The 16646-nt window shown below is 41.9% G+C and overlaps 1 protein-coding gene across 1 annotated transcript in view; it reads right to left on the bottom strand.

Moving 5' to 3' along the window:
- Positions 1-6997: 6997 nt before the first annotated feature.
- The window catches only part of LRRK2 (leucine rich repeat kinase 2), a 64837-nt gene continuing 55188 nt past the window's right edge, over positions 6998-16646 (bottom strand). The window contains exons 47-51 of the mRNA XM_053977814.1: positions 15875-16059; positions 14942-15094; positions 14026-14234; positions 10714-10788; positions 6998-8814 (exon numbers count right to left, since the gene is read on the bottom strand). Coding sequence (XP_053833789.1) covers positions 8693-8814; positions 10714-10788; positions 14026-14234; positions 14942-15094; positions 15875-16059 — 744 coding nt within the window. The 3' untranslated portion in view covers positions 6998-8692. The remainder of the gene's footprint in view (positions 8815-10713; positions 10789-14025; positions 14235-14941; positions 15095-15874; positions 16060-16646) is intronic.

Raw genomic sequence — 16646 nt, 5'->3', positions numbered from 1 at the left:
ACCAGTGTCTGTCTGGCCAACAACCCTTCCCCACTCCCAGGCAGCATGGGCTGGGCTGTGTGCTGCTGCTGCCCTGCTCCCCCAGGGAGAGGCTGTGTTAGCAGAGCCCTGTCACCGTGCCTGCCTCTGAGACCTGGAGTGCTGTGCCTGGGTGGGGGTGTCCCCTGGGGCCCTTGAGCCTCACCCCAGTGTTGTGGGAAGCCAGTGCCAGACCCAAGGGTTGGGGAGGGGATGGGAACAGATACTGCTCCAGTGACAGTTTTATGGCTCAAGGGGGAAGCACCAATCTAGGTTTTTAACAGAACAGACCATCTTTGGCCATGTCACCTGCGAGCCAGCACCACACAGCATTGACAAGAAGTTGCTATAAAATCTCTGAGTTACGATGGCACTTGACTAGTGTGTTCCTGGGAGTATTTCACAAAAGATTTCTGATTAGAGAAAGGAAAAGGCAAGACTACAGCCATCCCTGGTACTGCAGGAGTCCCTCAGTAAGGGGCTGTTGCTTTATGGTACAGCAGAAGGTGGGATGAGATTTCAGTGTGCAGGGAGGCTGTCGGGACAGGTACCTGCTCTGTGGACAAGGCAGCCAAAGCAAACTGGCAGGGCAGAAACAAGCAGTGATCAAAACCTGTGGCTGTGATAGAGAACACCAGGGGGAAAATCGATTGTGAGAGAAGGGGTAGATTAATGTAACTTATAATAATAATAGTGCTTCTAGGTGAGTGTGCTGTGCTCTTGAGATGTGTATATGCTGTGCTGCAGTGCATGTGGGTGGGCAGTGTGATGGGGAGGCTGTGGGAGTCAGGCTGGCATGGATGCCACTGTACTTTATGGCTGCCGTCTTTCTTACCACCTCTGTTTTGTGCATTGGTGCCTACTGCAGGACACACCACAAGAACACAGTGAAGTGGGCATAGGAATGGAAATTACTCTATTTCGGGTCCTTTTCATTCTTTTCCCTGACTTTTCTAGCAGATGTTCTGGAACTCTTGCTAGTAGAGAGATGGGGAGGAAATGAATGTCTGTCTGTAGCTGGAAAGGGATTAGGTTAAGAGATGTAGCAGGCATTTTTTAAAAAAGCAAACCCAAGCTGCTTTCCTCTGAAATTCTCATCCTAGAAATAGGTAAGTAATTTGAAAGAAAATTCACCTCTTTCCCTCTCAAAAGGTCTGTAGTGGGGACCTGTACTGCAGGTATGGGGCTCGACCTTTCTCTGCAGCTGCTGGCTCTGGCTGGGGTGGCTGTTTGGGGTGGTCCATGGCAGTACAGGGACATGTGCTGATGGAATCAGTCCTGCATGGAACTGAGCGACGACTTTCCTTCCTGCCCTGTGCGGGATCTTTTAAAGCTTTTCAGGGACTGATTTGACAAAGCAAGGCCTAAGTAGAGGATGTAGTTGCTTAGGAAGGGTCAGAGGCAGGTTATATTTGATGCATAAATGCAGGTGTGATTAACTGAACAGACAAAAGCAAGGTCAGGGAGGCAGCTGTTGCCTTGTCCTTTTGCTATTGAGTTCTCTATGAGAGGATCTGCTGCTAAGGATGTCTTGTGTAATGTGCAGTGAAACTGAAGCAGGAGGATGTGATCACCTTGTCACATCTCCGGTGGCATTGATGATACTAAAGCTCTTTGCTCCCCATTTCTTCAGAGGCTGCCAAGTGCTGCAGCTTTCTTCTGAGAAAATGGGAAAGGAGAACAGCTTGTTTGGGGATACTTGCTAAGACCTCTCTTTTTAAAAGGCACCCCAGAAGTTGGGGTTTATTTACGACTTCCTTACTCAGATTGGTGCAAAAATACTTCTTGTAAAGACATTTTTTTTTTTTCTGCCAATGCTCAGTGACTGCAAATTGTGTCTGATATTTGGCCTTGGCAGTGGACCTGCTGGTTAGAGAAAGTTCCATGCTTGCAATATGAAGTTAATGTTTAGCAATGCATGCTTCAAGAAGCCTTAAGGGACTTTACCTACTGCCTTTTGCGCACTGGCAAGGGTTTGATGTTGCAGCTCTGTCCACCATCTGCCTTTGCACACCTTGCTAGAGCACTGGCAGACATCTGAGCTGACTTAGTTAAAAGCATGTGAAATACTTAATCTTTTCCTTCTGCCGTAGCTTAGAATCATTTCCAAAGTATTTCTGGTTACTGCTGGCCCAAGAGAAAGGCAGTGTCACCTTCCCCTGCCTTCCAGAGGAGTTTTGTAAGAGCTGATCCATTAATTAATCAAAACATGAACCTTCGAGGCTGGGTAGTGCAGCCTCCCCTGGGTGAGAGCTGAAGGCATGCTCTGAAATCTTGTGTCTCCACAGGCCTCCCACTTAGCAAAATTCAAGCCAAATCTCTTTGTAGCTTGGTTTCGTTGTGGTTTTTTTGTTGTTTTGCTTTGCGTATATACATAGAAATATTCAGAGTTGCAGGATGAGTAATTTGATTTGTGAAAAATGAAACAGAAAGCCAGACTGGTTTGGGGTCAGGAGGACCCTGGTGTGGTCTGGGGACAAGAGGCCATGGCAAACAGCTGCTGGCCATGCTGGCCAGCAAAGCAGATTTCAGCCTCTTTCAGCAGGACCAGTTGCTCTGCAGCAGCTGCTTCCGAGTCCCTGCAGAGCCCAGGTGTTTGTGTCTTGCTGGGTTTAGCTGTAATAGCCATAAAAATGGAACTGAAAGGGTTTGGGGTTGTTAGGTTTTACCCCTTGAAAATTTTCCTGTAAGTACAAGGTGAGAGTGTATTTTGCCATGAGATTGTCTAGTTGTAGAGTGCTCAGCACATAGGAGTATTTTGAAAAAGAAAAAAAAAAAGCAGGGGGAGCTGAGTTTTGACTCATGGATAACATTTGAAAATTAGTGTTTACCAAAGCTTAATTCCCTGGCTGGTGGTTGGTTATTAAATGTGACTTTGAACAACAGTGGCATTTAAACTGAGCAGGGCCACTGCACAGGGCAGGGTGGCCCCAGCCTTGGGTTCTGCATGCATCAGCTGCTGCTGTTGCTGTGCTTCAGCTGGTAGTGTGGGCTCTAGTGGGCATGTTCCTTGAAGTTTAGAAATTCACTTTGCAAATTTTGAACTTCATTGGAATAATAGGAAGCTCATTAAACCTTTACTTATGCATATGCAGTTTAACAGCATCCTTTGAGTTTCACTTGAACCTGATGGTGCTTGACTAATGCGAAGGAATGGTCACTGTAGCAGTCTCTGGAGGCTTGTGGAGAGAGAAAATACTTTTTATATGGCCAACATCACCTCGGGGGAATGGACTGGCTTTCAGTCCTCCACCAGCAGCACCTGAACCCACCCTCTGCATGGCAAACTGCAGCCTCTGCTGCTGCTCATCCAAGGGCTTATAGGTTTGAGAGCAGTTCTGCAGCTTTTAAAAAGTATTTATTTATTGTGATCTCTGAGGATACTGGTATGAAGTTTGCCATTTCTGGGCCTCAGCCTTAGTTGATTTAAAGTCAAAATCCTGGCAGAGCCCAGGAGCCTGGCAGATGATGGTGGGGGTGGATGTTTCTTGTAACTCCACAGAAAACAGATGTTTTCAAGGAAACTGCAGAGGTGTCATGGCAACAAAAAGCAGAAGTGAGACTCACCGACCTTACGCTGGTGTCTTAACAGTGAAAAGCACCAGGTGTTTCTGTCGCCGCTACATGGGTCACTCTCCATGGCCTGTCGCACCTCGCTGTGTCCTCACGGCACGATGGTGCTGTGCAGGCTGGGCTCTGCCGGGACCCCGAGCAGGGGAGGCGGCGGCGATGCTGGAGCTGTGTGACCCTGTGGGCTGAGGCACTGCTCCCCGGTCACTGCGTGGGGCTGACCCGGGGCCTCTTCCTTCCTGCTGTGACTGCTTGTGGCTCATCCTTCACTTAAAAAGGGAGCTTGTCGTGAAGGGCTGCGTCCCCTTTGCAGCCCCGTTACACAGCTCTGCAGAGGCGAGGTGGTGCAGGGCCAGCGCGGCCGGGGGTGCCCCAGAGAGGGGCCGGGGCCGGGGCAGGCCGGGCTGTTCTGGCACAGGAGGAGCTGGAAGCTCCCGGTGGGATGCAGCCCCGTGTCGCTGGAGGGGATTCCAGCCTGCTCGTTCCTGCCCAGTCAGCCTTGAGCATCGGGCACCGCTTGGCCGCGTTTTCTGCCCTGACCTCGCCGCTGGGGACGGCCCTGAGGGGATCCGTGACGCGGCACTGGCAGCACCAAAGGCGGGCCGCGGCCCCCGCAGCGCTGCCGGCTGCTGAGCTCTGACGCTGCCAGCTTCTGCTTGTTATTTCTCTCTCTCTTTCCCCCCTTATTTTCTCTCCCCTCCCGTTTTCCTGCAGAATGGTTTCAGTGCTTCTTGGCTGGGTGGCAGCGGTGTCACAGCCCCCTCCAGCAGAGCCTGCCCCTCTCCCAGGCACAGCTGTGCCGTCAGGACCCAGTAGCAGGACATGGCACGGGAAAAAATGGTTCAGAAAAGGCAAAACACTAAAATGGTCCCAGGAGATTTTAATTTCTTTCCATTCTTCTATCTGCTTTGACTTTTCAGGTCAGTAACATTAATGGGCTGTGGTGGAAGTGAAGTAAATAATCACATACGCCAAGAAATACCACACTGATTTTTAAGTCTTTCCTCACTAATTAGTGACAGCCTTTGTAGGGACTGACGACAGCACTTAAACCTCTGGCAGCAGGAAGGCAAAGCAACACAGTAGAAAGGGAAAAAAGAAAAGACCTTTGCTTGCTTTTTGACTTTCATCCTGTTTTTACTAGAATCATACTGGTATAGTTTAAAAAACTTCTGTTTTTTAAATAGATCTATTGGTGTATCATAAACTTTAATAACCTTAAAAAATAATTGCAGTTTACTGCTCAGTCCAAACAACCCATGTAAAAAGGTGGGTACCGGTCTGCATTGAGGTCACGGCAGTGGAAAAAGTTGTATCACCATCTGGTAATTCTTGTAATTCTGCTACTTAATTGAACAAGGACCAGTGTAAGTATTGAGGAGTCTTGCTGAGGTGCCTAAAGCTCAAGGCACAGCTGTCCTCACAGTGCCGACACATCTCACAGGTGCAGCAAGGAACATTCCTGAAATTGTCAGAAATTTCACCTGGGTTCACTTCTAAACTTTTGGTATATGAGGTTTCCCTTTGCTAATACAACAATAACTAATGTATCTTGTGGTTTCTTCCTCTTAAAAGAATGAATTTTAAAATACAGATATGCAATAAGTATGATTCTCCATTTTCATGTGATTATGCTCCTCTGTAATTATAAACTAATTGTTGCAAAGACACATGCCTACCTAACCAAAAAAAATTGGAAAAGTTACCAATAGTATGCTGGCAGCCAGTGAGTTATACCTGTTCAAAGGCCACCAAGAAGGCTTTATATAAGAGAATTTGCAGGTCAGTACTGTCCTGGGATGAGTTCATAATATGGATGAAGAACTAATTGAGACAGAAATAACAGAATACTTGCTAGTTTTGATCAGTAGATTTGGTTCTCTTAAGGCAGGTAAGAGGAGCTCTTTCCAGATATTTTTTAAAATTAATGACAAAAGCCAGAAAATAAGTGAGAAAAATTGTTCATATGCTTTTCTATTTGAAAGACTAATAGAAAAATATGACTGTCATTGTCTTTTCCTCATTCACTGAGACTCTTTGTTTTCCCTTACTGTTTTCTCATGTCTCTGGTATCTGAAGTGTTCATTGTAAAATGGATTATTTGTCTTGCAAATGCCTATGTTTGGGGGTTAAGCCACACCTGAGAGGCCTCATTCTCTCTCCTCCCTTATGTGTCCCAGTTTTGTCCCAAAGTGGTGCATGAAGAAGTAAGAGGGTAATAATATGGGACACTAGAGGCGGTATGAGAGTTCAGAGAAATGCCAGGACATAATACCAAAAGTGCATTAAGTCAGGCTGTGCAGCTTGTTTACAGTGGGGTTGACAGGAACTGCTTGTAAAAGAAATGAGGTTAAAATTAATGACCAGGTGAATCTGCATACGTAATTTATCAGACCAAGCAACCAATAAAAAAGAATTACTCTAATTATAAAGTCAGTAGCACAGGAGGGGAAGGATACTTTTAAAAACCCTAAGAGTATCACTGTGTATGTTTAGCCTCCTTGTCTTTAGGTTTAAACCCCAGTACCCTTTAAGGTACTGAGGGACATGGGGTTATTCACCTGTCCCAGTTCAGGTGTTCAGTCACACCACACCACACACTTGTTTCCCATGAGCAAACAGGCTCTTTTCTGAAGTAGGGGTTATCTGTTTTCACAAGTTGGATGTTATCCTAAGTATGCAAGAAACTATATCTGACAGAACTTGTCCTCTTATGTGATCAGCTTCCACTGGTTTTCAAACAGCTCCACTGAAACCAGAGTGGACACGAAGTTATGGATTTTTTTTTTTTTCCTTTTTTGTTACAGAGATGTTTCTGGGAACAGGTTTCTTTATAGTGCAGGTTTCAATGGTGCTGTTCCTGCCCTCGGTGGCAAGGTGCCAGCTGGGGAGGGGATGCCAGTCCCTGAGCACTTCTAACAAGAAGCACCAACACAAGATGTTCTCTAAATATTTTCTTGCAGTACTATTTTTAGTATTTGGTGAGAATGCAGTGGGATCACTGTGCTCTGTCTGAATGAGTACAGTATTGCTAAACAGTCCCAGTGGGTTACCACCACTGAATTTTTCTCTCCAGCCACAGATAAATCAGCAGTGACCAGTTGAGTCGGGTTTGCAGAGCTCCTGACTGTGTCTTGGTTGCTGTTTCTTTGTTCTTTGCCCTCCCTGTAATACTGAATACATGACCCAATTCAATGTTATCCAGAGTCTTGAAGAGGTGAGGAATGACCACATGGACAATACTCCTTATAGATCACCTCCCATCTCTGGGGTAGGCTGCAGGAACACCAAGCAGAAGACAAACAGGGGAAGGGAAAAAGGGCTCAAGACATGCACTGCAACAGAGCAGTGTACAGCTGTGTCAATAATACCTGTAGAGCCAGGATTTTGCATTATCCTGAAGGAATTAAATGCCACAAAAGCTGCACAGAAAAGCCCTCCTTAAAAATTCAATGATGAGAAAGTAGACATACATTATTAACAAAGCACAGTTTTAATAGAAATGTTTAGGCTTAAATTTCAAAATTACTTACAAATAAACTTAATCACAATTTTTTCTTTAAAAAAACCATATTCATTCTAACATAATACATATTTTCTTATTAAAGTTATAAAATCCCATATAAATAGCAAATCCTTCTCAGTACACAGATTACAAGAATTCATAGAAACTGGGATGCATATCTGAAAACCATCCTGAGTATGCATTCCACAACTGGCAGAAAATAGAGCAATGCTAGAGTTGGACACAAGAAATGATGTTGTCCCAGTATGTAATTTTCTTAAAAAAAAAAAAAAACACACACACACACACAAAAAACCAAAAAACTGAGAACTTTTTGGTTGCTCAACCTTGTTCAGCTCCCTAGACTCAGGAATGGCTCTGGATGCTCCACTCCGAGATTTTGGGAGTACCCTGTGGATTCTTCTGGTATCAAAAAAAGAAAACCGTGTCTGTCTTCAGGTGGACAGAAATAAGGCACTTCCTTAGAACAGGTCAGTGTGGGCTGTAAGCAGCAGCTTGGACTTACAGCTTGGACTTACAGCTTGGACTTACAGCCAGAAAGCAGCAAAAAGTGACTCTTGAAGGATGATGTGTGGAAACAAATTTGGAAGAGGCAGCCAGTTCTTACACTCCTCAAAGTTCCCCTGATTATCCCCCAAAACAACATAAGTTCAAACAAGAATGAGTAAGTGGAAACACTGCATGTTAGAAAAATCAAAGCAAAAGTTCCCCTTTTTTTAGACTGAGGTAAGCAAACAAGCAAGTTGGACTAAGAGCAAGTCATAGCAGCATTTAGATCAGAGCATTCACCCCGTGCTTTCTCTTCTCTCTTCCAAGAGAGCTGCACAAGAGAGCTACGTGACTGGCAGTGTTCCCAGTGGTGTGACTGCATCTCCTAGGAGCAGGCAGACTGCAGCGCTGCACGAGGACACCGACGTGCGGAAGCCTCACGGTGTGTTTAATTTGGAGCTATTTTATTATAGTAGCACAATGGGGCTTTTTCTGGTCATAATGAAAAAAGAAAGTCAATTACTCATGGCAGAAACACAGACAATTCTGCCTGTTGTTTTCAAAGAGTAGTGCAGTAATTACATATTCCTTTAAACACTGCTGTTAGATAAAATATGAAGCTTTTTCATAGGGTCATGAGCTCTGACATTACTAAACCATGAATCATAGGAATAAACTCATACATGCAAACTGCAGTAAACACACAGAGGCTTAAGTTTTGGTTCTTATTAGAGTGTCAACTCATAGAGATAATGAAGTAAATTAGAGCCATTTATAGTCTCCTGGCTTATTCCCAGTTTAACTGGGATCAAAAACTGGATGAACGATGTCATACTGAAGTTGCAGAGAGCAGAACTTCACAGGTAAACAACAGATCCACGATACCATTTTAGAATCACAAATTCCCAACAGTTTTCTGTCCTTTCAAATATTACAAATAACTTCTTTCTTCTTGACATCCTAAGAATACTCTCATGGTAATTTTCTTCCTGCTTTAGGTTAAAAACAACAGGAAGAAGAAGTTGTAAATATTGCACAGTATGTTAGGATGGAAGATTAGAAAAAAAATGGCACTTGCAGGGTGACTTTTCAGTCCAAAGAAAAGCTCTTCATTTTTTCTGCTAATTCTTGTCTCATTTCTATGTGTTTTTTCAGGTTTTGCACTTCATGGGGTAGGTTAATGTCCCACACTGACACGCAGGATTGTAACTCTGGAGAAAAAAAAGAAAATTTGAAAACTGCAACAGAGATGAGTTATTACATAATTAGAAATTATTTTGCTTATCTGCTTGTTCTCAATTACTCATAAATTTACCCAATGAAGCATGATCTTTTGGACCCAGAAGACAAGTTCCATGACACTTTGTGTGTGAGGTGATGCAGTTATGGATTACAAGCTGTTTGTACTTACACATGATTTGCATTCTAGTTCCTAAATTTAGAGTATCCCATTTAAAAGTACTTGAAAAAACATTTCTGGTGCCTGTGGGCCTTAAGGAACTGACCTGAACTACAGCTAATGCTAATACTGAGGTGCCTGCTAAAATTTCATCTTTTATCTTTCCAAGCAGATATACCCTAAATGCCTATGAGACTCAAACCTCATTCACTGTAAAATAAAAACTGATTTCATAAGCTAGTGAATATACTGAGAAAAGGTCACTTCTTCAGTCTCCATTCATGCAGACAACTCTTTATTCATGAAGAATTCACACTGTTTTTATTGGAATAGGGACAATTGAGAACACTTACATGAGTCAAGGCTTACAAACTAAGGCCCCAAGGATTCTGGAGTCTCTGATTCTTTTCTGTAATTAATGTCAATCTTAAATAAAATAAAAATGTTAACAAGCCAATAAACGTTCTTATAGTTACAGGAATTGGGGAATACCACAATGTAAACAAAATGCTCTAATGTTTGACTCAGTCAGCACATCTACACTTGCCCTCCTTAACTTTATACTACCATTGCCACATTTTTAGGAGTCACTGAAACTGGGATGAGATAAAGATGAAGAAGGGCATTGATCAGAGCATCAACTTTAACTGTTCTTAGAAAAATCTAAAGATGCAGATCTTCTATCTTCCAGCACTTTGCTATGCTAATTGTCAGGAAGCTTTTACCGATGTCTGACCGAAATCTCCCTTGCTGCAATAGGAACTTGTTAGTGCTTATCCTACCCACAGGGAATATGTAGAAGTCTTTATTCTCTTGCTCTTCATTTACATAGTTGAAAGCTATTATCATGTCCTCTCTAAGCTTTATTTATATTAACCAACTTAACTTCCTGCAACATTTCCTCACAGGTCGCATTTGTCTCCTCTGGACTATTCCTAATAGTCCAGATCATTCAGTAGTAAATGGTTAGGCTCCACCAGCAGAGGCCATATTAGCACCTAGCAGAGTGTAAGAATTAGCTCATGTCTTACAGACACCACTTTCATGGTGTGAGAATGGTGTTTGCCTCATCTGCACCCACATGACATGGCTGATTCATGACCAGCCATGATTGATTCTGATCAATTCTGACCCATTTTTTGCAGCACTGCTGTTTAAGCTGATCATTTCCTCATGCTGGTACAGCAGATCATTCCTAATTAAATAAAAGGTCTTACATTTGTCCTTACAGAATTGTATCCTATTTCCTTCCAGACTATTAGTTCTATTTGTCAGGATCCCTTTGAGTTCTAATCCTGCCCTCCAGTGAGCTTGTCCTAGCTGTGAGCTGTCTGCAAAACTAAAAAGTACATTCACTATTCTTTCATTCATGTCACTCATGAAAACACTGGGGATTCCTGACCTAGCACAGACACCTCTGGAAATCCATTTGATACGTTCTCCAATTAGACAATGACATTTACTCTCCAAATACAGTTTTGCAACAATTTGTATTGTATCCTTCAAACAGTGGCTTCCTCAGATCCATTTTTGGAAGTTACTTTCAGTTTGTATGAGCCCAGATATGCAAAAGAAAACAAAAACTATTTAATAGTAGTGTTTCAATAAAATTTTGTCAAGTGCTGATGAACTTTTCACTCTCAGTGAGTAGTCAAGCACAATAGTGTCTCCTCCACTAATAATACAAGTTAGTAAAACACAATTCAGATACCTTTGTGGTATTTGTTGTCTTCGGTGTCACTTTTATAGCAGTATCCCAAAACAAGGACCACATTCTTGAGACTCCCTTTTTCAAAGAAATGAAATGTCAAATCTTAATTTGAATGTGAATTTTGTAATTTAAGGACAGGAAGAGTAGATGGCATCAAGGCATAAGAGGACAGAAAGCAGAGTTCAATCAACCAGACCCTTTATTCAAAATCATTAGCCATGAAAAACCCAGACACAAAGACAATATAGTTCCCATCTCCATTTAATGTCAGGGTTTATCAGAGTTCCAGGGCATAAGCACAGGATCAGCCGACCAGCCTGCTGAACAAGCCCAAGAACAAAGCACCCTATTATACTGCACAGGCAGAGGTGGTATAGTCACAGGAAGCAGATGTCACAGCAAAAGGACAGGCTGTAAGTGAAGTGCACAGCAAAATGTTCAGTTGTGAAAAAACCCAAACTAACCAAATATGACAAAAAACTGAGTAAAAACTATGAACTAAAATTTTAAACTTATGGCATGCGGGTGGGAAGTAGAAATAGGGGACAGATCATAAGAAGATGCCTACTGAATAACACAAAAAAAGACATGGAAGACAGGAGTGGTTGGATCACAAAAGGATAAACAGAATGTGCCAGTGTTTCAGTATCAACTTCCTGCTTATTTCCAACAAGACATGTCTATAAATGTCTTGCAAAGATAGACAGAAGCTGTCACGTGTTCTCCTGCCACAGTAGCTCCCTGTTCCTATTGGCAGCACAACGAGGGTGGAGAGCACTTGGCTTTCAGCTAGCAGAAGAACACAGGGCCCATTCCAGGTCCCTGGTAAGGACCAGGCCAGGGAAGGAGCAGCCCCCACTGCAGACACTCCACTGCAGCACCACGGCTCACACTGCTTCAAGCACGGAGCCTGATGCTACCAGGGCAAAGATGAGGAGAGAAGCAGTTTCTGGGGCATAAATAGACTGGAGTATGGCTTAACTGTGAAAGCTGCAGTTGGGAAGATTTTTAACATGCCCCGGGACCTCTGCAAGGTAGAGACACATTCTTCCTGCCCTGAGGAGGTCAGCACTATATTCTCCTCTGAGAGTGATGTAAATCTGGTTATAGTAGATGAGGTATGCTGGGAACCATGCACATCCTCCACGCTCAGATTTTTCATAAATTTAACTTTTTTCTATAGACAGTCTTATCCATACTCCTTACAAAACTGATTGGAACTAAAGTATAATGTTTCTTATTTAGACCTAGGTCCTGTCTTACTATATCGAAATCTAAATTTGCACTTGTAAAATAAACTACAGATTTACATCTAAATTATTCTCTATGGCAAGTCTCATGCCTATTGAACACCTATGTGTTAGGTGACAGAGTTGAAAAATTACATTGTATTTCCATATTCATATATGAAGTACAGATAAAATTAATGGCTCAAAGTCTGGCAATCTCTTTTTCCTTAAATATTTACGTCTGCTTGACATTATGTTTTAACCTTAAATGAAACTATTCCACACAAATATTAAAAAAAATATTTCCCTCTATCTTCTCCTATTTCATATAAGCAATGTGGTACTGTTGAAAAACTGCTCAGCAGCCTCAGTGCCATTTTCAGAGATTCCAGCAGAAACCAAGTCCTTTAATTTAGGAAAAAACCCCTAGGCCTTATAAATAATTGCTGCAAAAAGATGATCAAAAGAAAAAAAAACTACACATCAAACTGCATATATCAATCTTATTTGCTGTTCTTGATATTTGTGCAAATGCAGCTAAACTCCTGAATATTAATTTTTCTAGAAATAAAATTTTGATTAAAAATGTTGATGTGACTGAGCCTCAAGGCTTTTTAAATCACACTATTCTATACAATGTATTTTCCCAATCAATGACAGCAGCAAGGCAAAAATTATTATGTTTTCATAGCAACTATTCTTTACAAAATGCCAAAAAGAAAATGTCCCTTTATGATACTAACATTGTAGCTATCATGACTAGCTGGAATGATAATGCTGTGCTATAGCTGGCACCATTAACAGCTGGGCTCTGAACAGACTGTAACACTTGCTGTTTCAGGCAAAGGAAAGTCAGAGGAAGGTGAGGTATGTTTGACTCGTACAATGTTGCCAGCACTATGACCTGACTGTAGTCTACGAATTCTTCTGGTGCCAGAAAGGAAGAAACAGCCCACAGAATAAGTTCCTGATGGCAAGGAGAAAACATCCACAGCCTGCAACTGTGATATTTGCTAGTAGAATTACAGTGTGCTGCTGAATTCACAACAGCTTCAGTGTTTGGTTGGTTGGTTTTTTTTGGACAGCAAACACACTTTAAATAACACTAACAGGGAAACTCCAGAGTTTTTTCCAAAACACAGTGGAAAGTGATGGGAATCCGTGTATCGTGCCACAAAGTGCTTTTTGAATTAATGTGTATTTTGACTGTATTCACCACAGCAGTACCACAAATTGGAGTTTATATGGCCTTTAATACTTTTGGGAAAGGTGCAGGACAGTGCACAGGTGAAGGAAGTTTCAACACCCAAGGAGTGTCCCTTCCTCAGCTGCATTCCTGTGGCTGTTCGTGGTCACAACTGAAACCTCACAACTCCTGTTGTGAGTTGTGCTGCCTACAGCAGCTCAAAACAACTGTCCCTGATGACAGCAGCTCAAAACAACTGTTCCTGATGACAGCAGCTCAAAACAACTGTCCCTGATGACAGCAGCTCAAAACAACTGTTCCTGATGACAGCAGCAGTACATCTGTACAAGTCCACACCGCAAGTCCAGGTGTGCAGCACTTTACCAGCTCTGCTGTGATCTGCCTGTGATCCAAATCTAAAAGAACCATTCCTGAATGAGGATGGGAGAAGAAAACTAGCCAATAAGCAATGAAAGAAAAATTATTAAAATTCAACATGGTCCACAGAGAGAAAAGGCAGAAGCGTAACACTTGAGGTGGAGACAGAACACAGGCAGATACACGTAAGAGAAGACAGAGTGACATGTGACACAGGATGGTGAGAGCTCTGCTGAAGCACAGCACAGGGACGCAGGTAAGGTGGGGAGTTCATGTGCAGACCAGTGACAAGCCAGGGAAGAGCTGCTGATTTATGTGGGCACAGGTATTCAACCTACTGGTGTTCAGTTTACACCCTAGAGTCTGACACTGATGAAAGATGATAGCCGTGGAGTAAGAATGAATGAACAAATCCTGGGTAATGGTAATCTGTTCCTGGAACACCATAACAAGCAGTACAGAGAAAACCTAAACTTAGCAGTGATTTCAAAGCACTCATCACTTGAAGGTTTTACTTACCCAGCTGAGCTGTTATCATGACTCGAACAGAATCACAGAAGTTGTCTATAACTCGTACAGGACGACGTGTTGACAAATCAAGCAGCAAGATATGTCCTCCTCCTGTCCCTATCCACAGTGCAGTATTTTTCTGCAGACAAATGGTCTTCACTCTTCCAGAATAAGCCAATTTGTGTTTTGATTCCTTATTTAATTTTTCAACTTTGTTCCTATAAGTATGGAAAGAATTTGCATTGGAATTTGGTGGCACCCTATTCTGCAGCTACTAAAATGACACTCTGAATACCAGACTTTTAAGCAACCTAAACACAAAATTCTCATGCAAACAAACTGGGTTGAAAACTATTGGATCCAAAGAGCCATCTGGTCTGCTTCAGAAGACCTTTAAATAGAAGGCAGGAACACTTCTCGGTTCTCCCCCAGTCTGCAGGAGGTTAATGTCACAGCAAAACAGGAAAGAGCACAGCTACACCTGCTCCTAACCTCACCATAAAAAAGAAATGCTAAGGCAGAGGAACAATTTAAATGCAAATGAAAAAGTTGTCGCAGTTAATAAAAACCTGATTTCCTACTGAATTTGTGCACTGAAAAGACATTCTTGTTCAGAGGATGCAGGAAGTAACTGGATTAGCCTTAGTACCTGTAGGACAGCAAAAGACTTTATTCTTTCTTGAGCTAACTGAGTCTTCTTGATGTCATAGAAAAATTGAGAAATACAGTAAGAGTCTTTAAAAAGTAGGATTCTGCATGGGATATTCTGAAGTTCTGGGCCAAAGGACAGGATAGGAAATCCACACTTGCCCAACAAAATGGACAAATGCCCTACTTCTGGCAGGTCAGGGTACCATGCTAGAGAAAGCAATCTGATATTCCCCTTCCTATCCACCAGGCCAACAATCTGAAATAAAACACTTACTTAAGAAAATGTGCACAGTCAATTAATTCAGAAAGTTTTTCTGTCTTCTTGTCCCAGATTTCCACAAAATGGCTGTTTTTCTTTGCCAAGTAGATGGATTTGTCTATTGCTATTGAAATAATGTTTGCATCACTGTAAGCATTATGACAGAACCTAGAAAAGAGAAGAACTCCAGTTAGATACATAGAAAACACCTAGTAGAAAATGTCAACTACTATGAGTGGGATTAGTTTCTCTCTGACTCTTGCAGAATCATTCAGCCTTAAAATCAAACTAGGCTAAGATAAAACTGAAAGGCTTTGCTTTAATCTTCCTACAGTTCAACATAAATTCTCACAGTAACAGAGTTAGGCTGATGACATCCTTGGAGGCACATTAATGCTCAAAGTTTATTAATAAATCTTTCTCATCAAACACTGTTTTCCCTGCTCAGGAAAAACTCCCCTTAACTCCTTGGAGGAGTATTTGTCCATGTGAGAATTACATCAAACACTCCCAAACCCTCAGTAAATAATTTCTAAATAGTGAGAAGTCAGCAATCGTATGTGATTAAATATATATAGGGCAAAGATATGCGCACATACCATACTAACAAACATAGAAGGACAAATACTATGATAAATATGTATGTGTAATTCTAAGTAAAGTAAACAGGGCCTGGACTAGGCCAACTGGAGAAGAAATTTGATCAGTCACATAGATATTGACTTCATCAATCCTTTATGGAGTAAAAATGTGTTTCCTTGTTTAAATGTAGCAACAAATAATTTCAGCATTACTCACTGATACTCCATCTGCATTACAGAAGAAAAGAACAGAAACAAGCAAACTCAAAGAATGAGCTCTAGAACAAGACATTGTGTCAAAGTACTGTCAGAAATCTTTGATGAAAACGAATGAGCCAAATAGCATCACTTATAAAACTCAACTTACAGTTGACTTGTCTTTGTTTCAATGAGCTTTTGAACAGAGAAGTCACTGGTTAAGGCAATGATTTTTGTTCCACAGCCTCCCCAGATTACATTTTTTTCAGATAAGCATGAGGATTCGCTTAAGCACATCAGGGGTGTGCTAACATTTCCTATAGTCAGTATCTTCAAAGGTGTAGCACCCTTACACTGCAAGAAAAAATATACTCTCTATTAGAAACAAGGAGGATGCAAATACTCAGAATCCTGTTAAAACAAGGTCACATAGCCTGCTGAATTAAATTTACACATCCAGATTTTCTGATGGTTCAGAACATTTCCAGAATGTTACTGACTGAAAAGCACCATATTCCCTTTATAAATGTCCCATAGGAGACAGCCTGTGAGCAGAAACAGGCCAGAGCAGGGACTGACACTTTCTGCAACCCCTGGCACAATTCAAGGACTGGCTGGAAAGACACATATATGTCTTTGAAGATGTCCTACACTGGACCATATTCTAATTCTGAAATGTACTGCAACTCCATAACTGCTCTAAATGCACATGGTCAGGAACTAAACCTTCAGGTGCCAGATGATAGAAAGAGCTCCCAGCATTTCTTCATCTGTTCTGTGAGCAGAACTCTGATCTACAGAAAACTTAAACAATATTTTATTTTTGAACATAGCTGTTATACAAAAATTTATTAAATGAGAGGAAAAAGGAGCTATTACAGCAATAAATAAAGGAGGTCAAAACTGTTAGAATATTCTTAACAACAACCAATAATGTCAGT

This window comes from Vidua macroura, chromosome 5, assembly GCF_024509145.1.
Source record: "Vidua macroura isolate BioBank_ID:100142 chromosome 5, ASM2450914v1, whole genome shotgun sequence".
NCBI lineage: Eukaryota > Metazoa > Chordata > Aves > Passeriformes > Viduidae > Vidua > Vidua macroura.
Note: the sequence above shows the minus strand (reverse complement) of the source record. Positions and strands in the feature narration are given on the sequence as shown.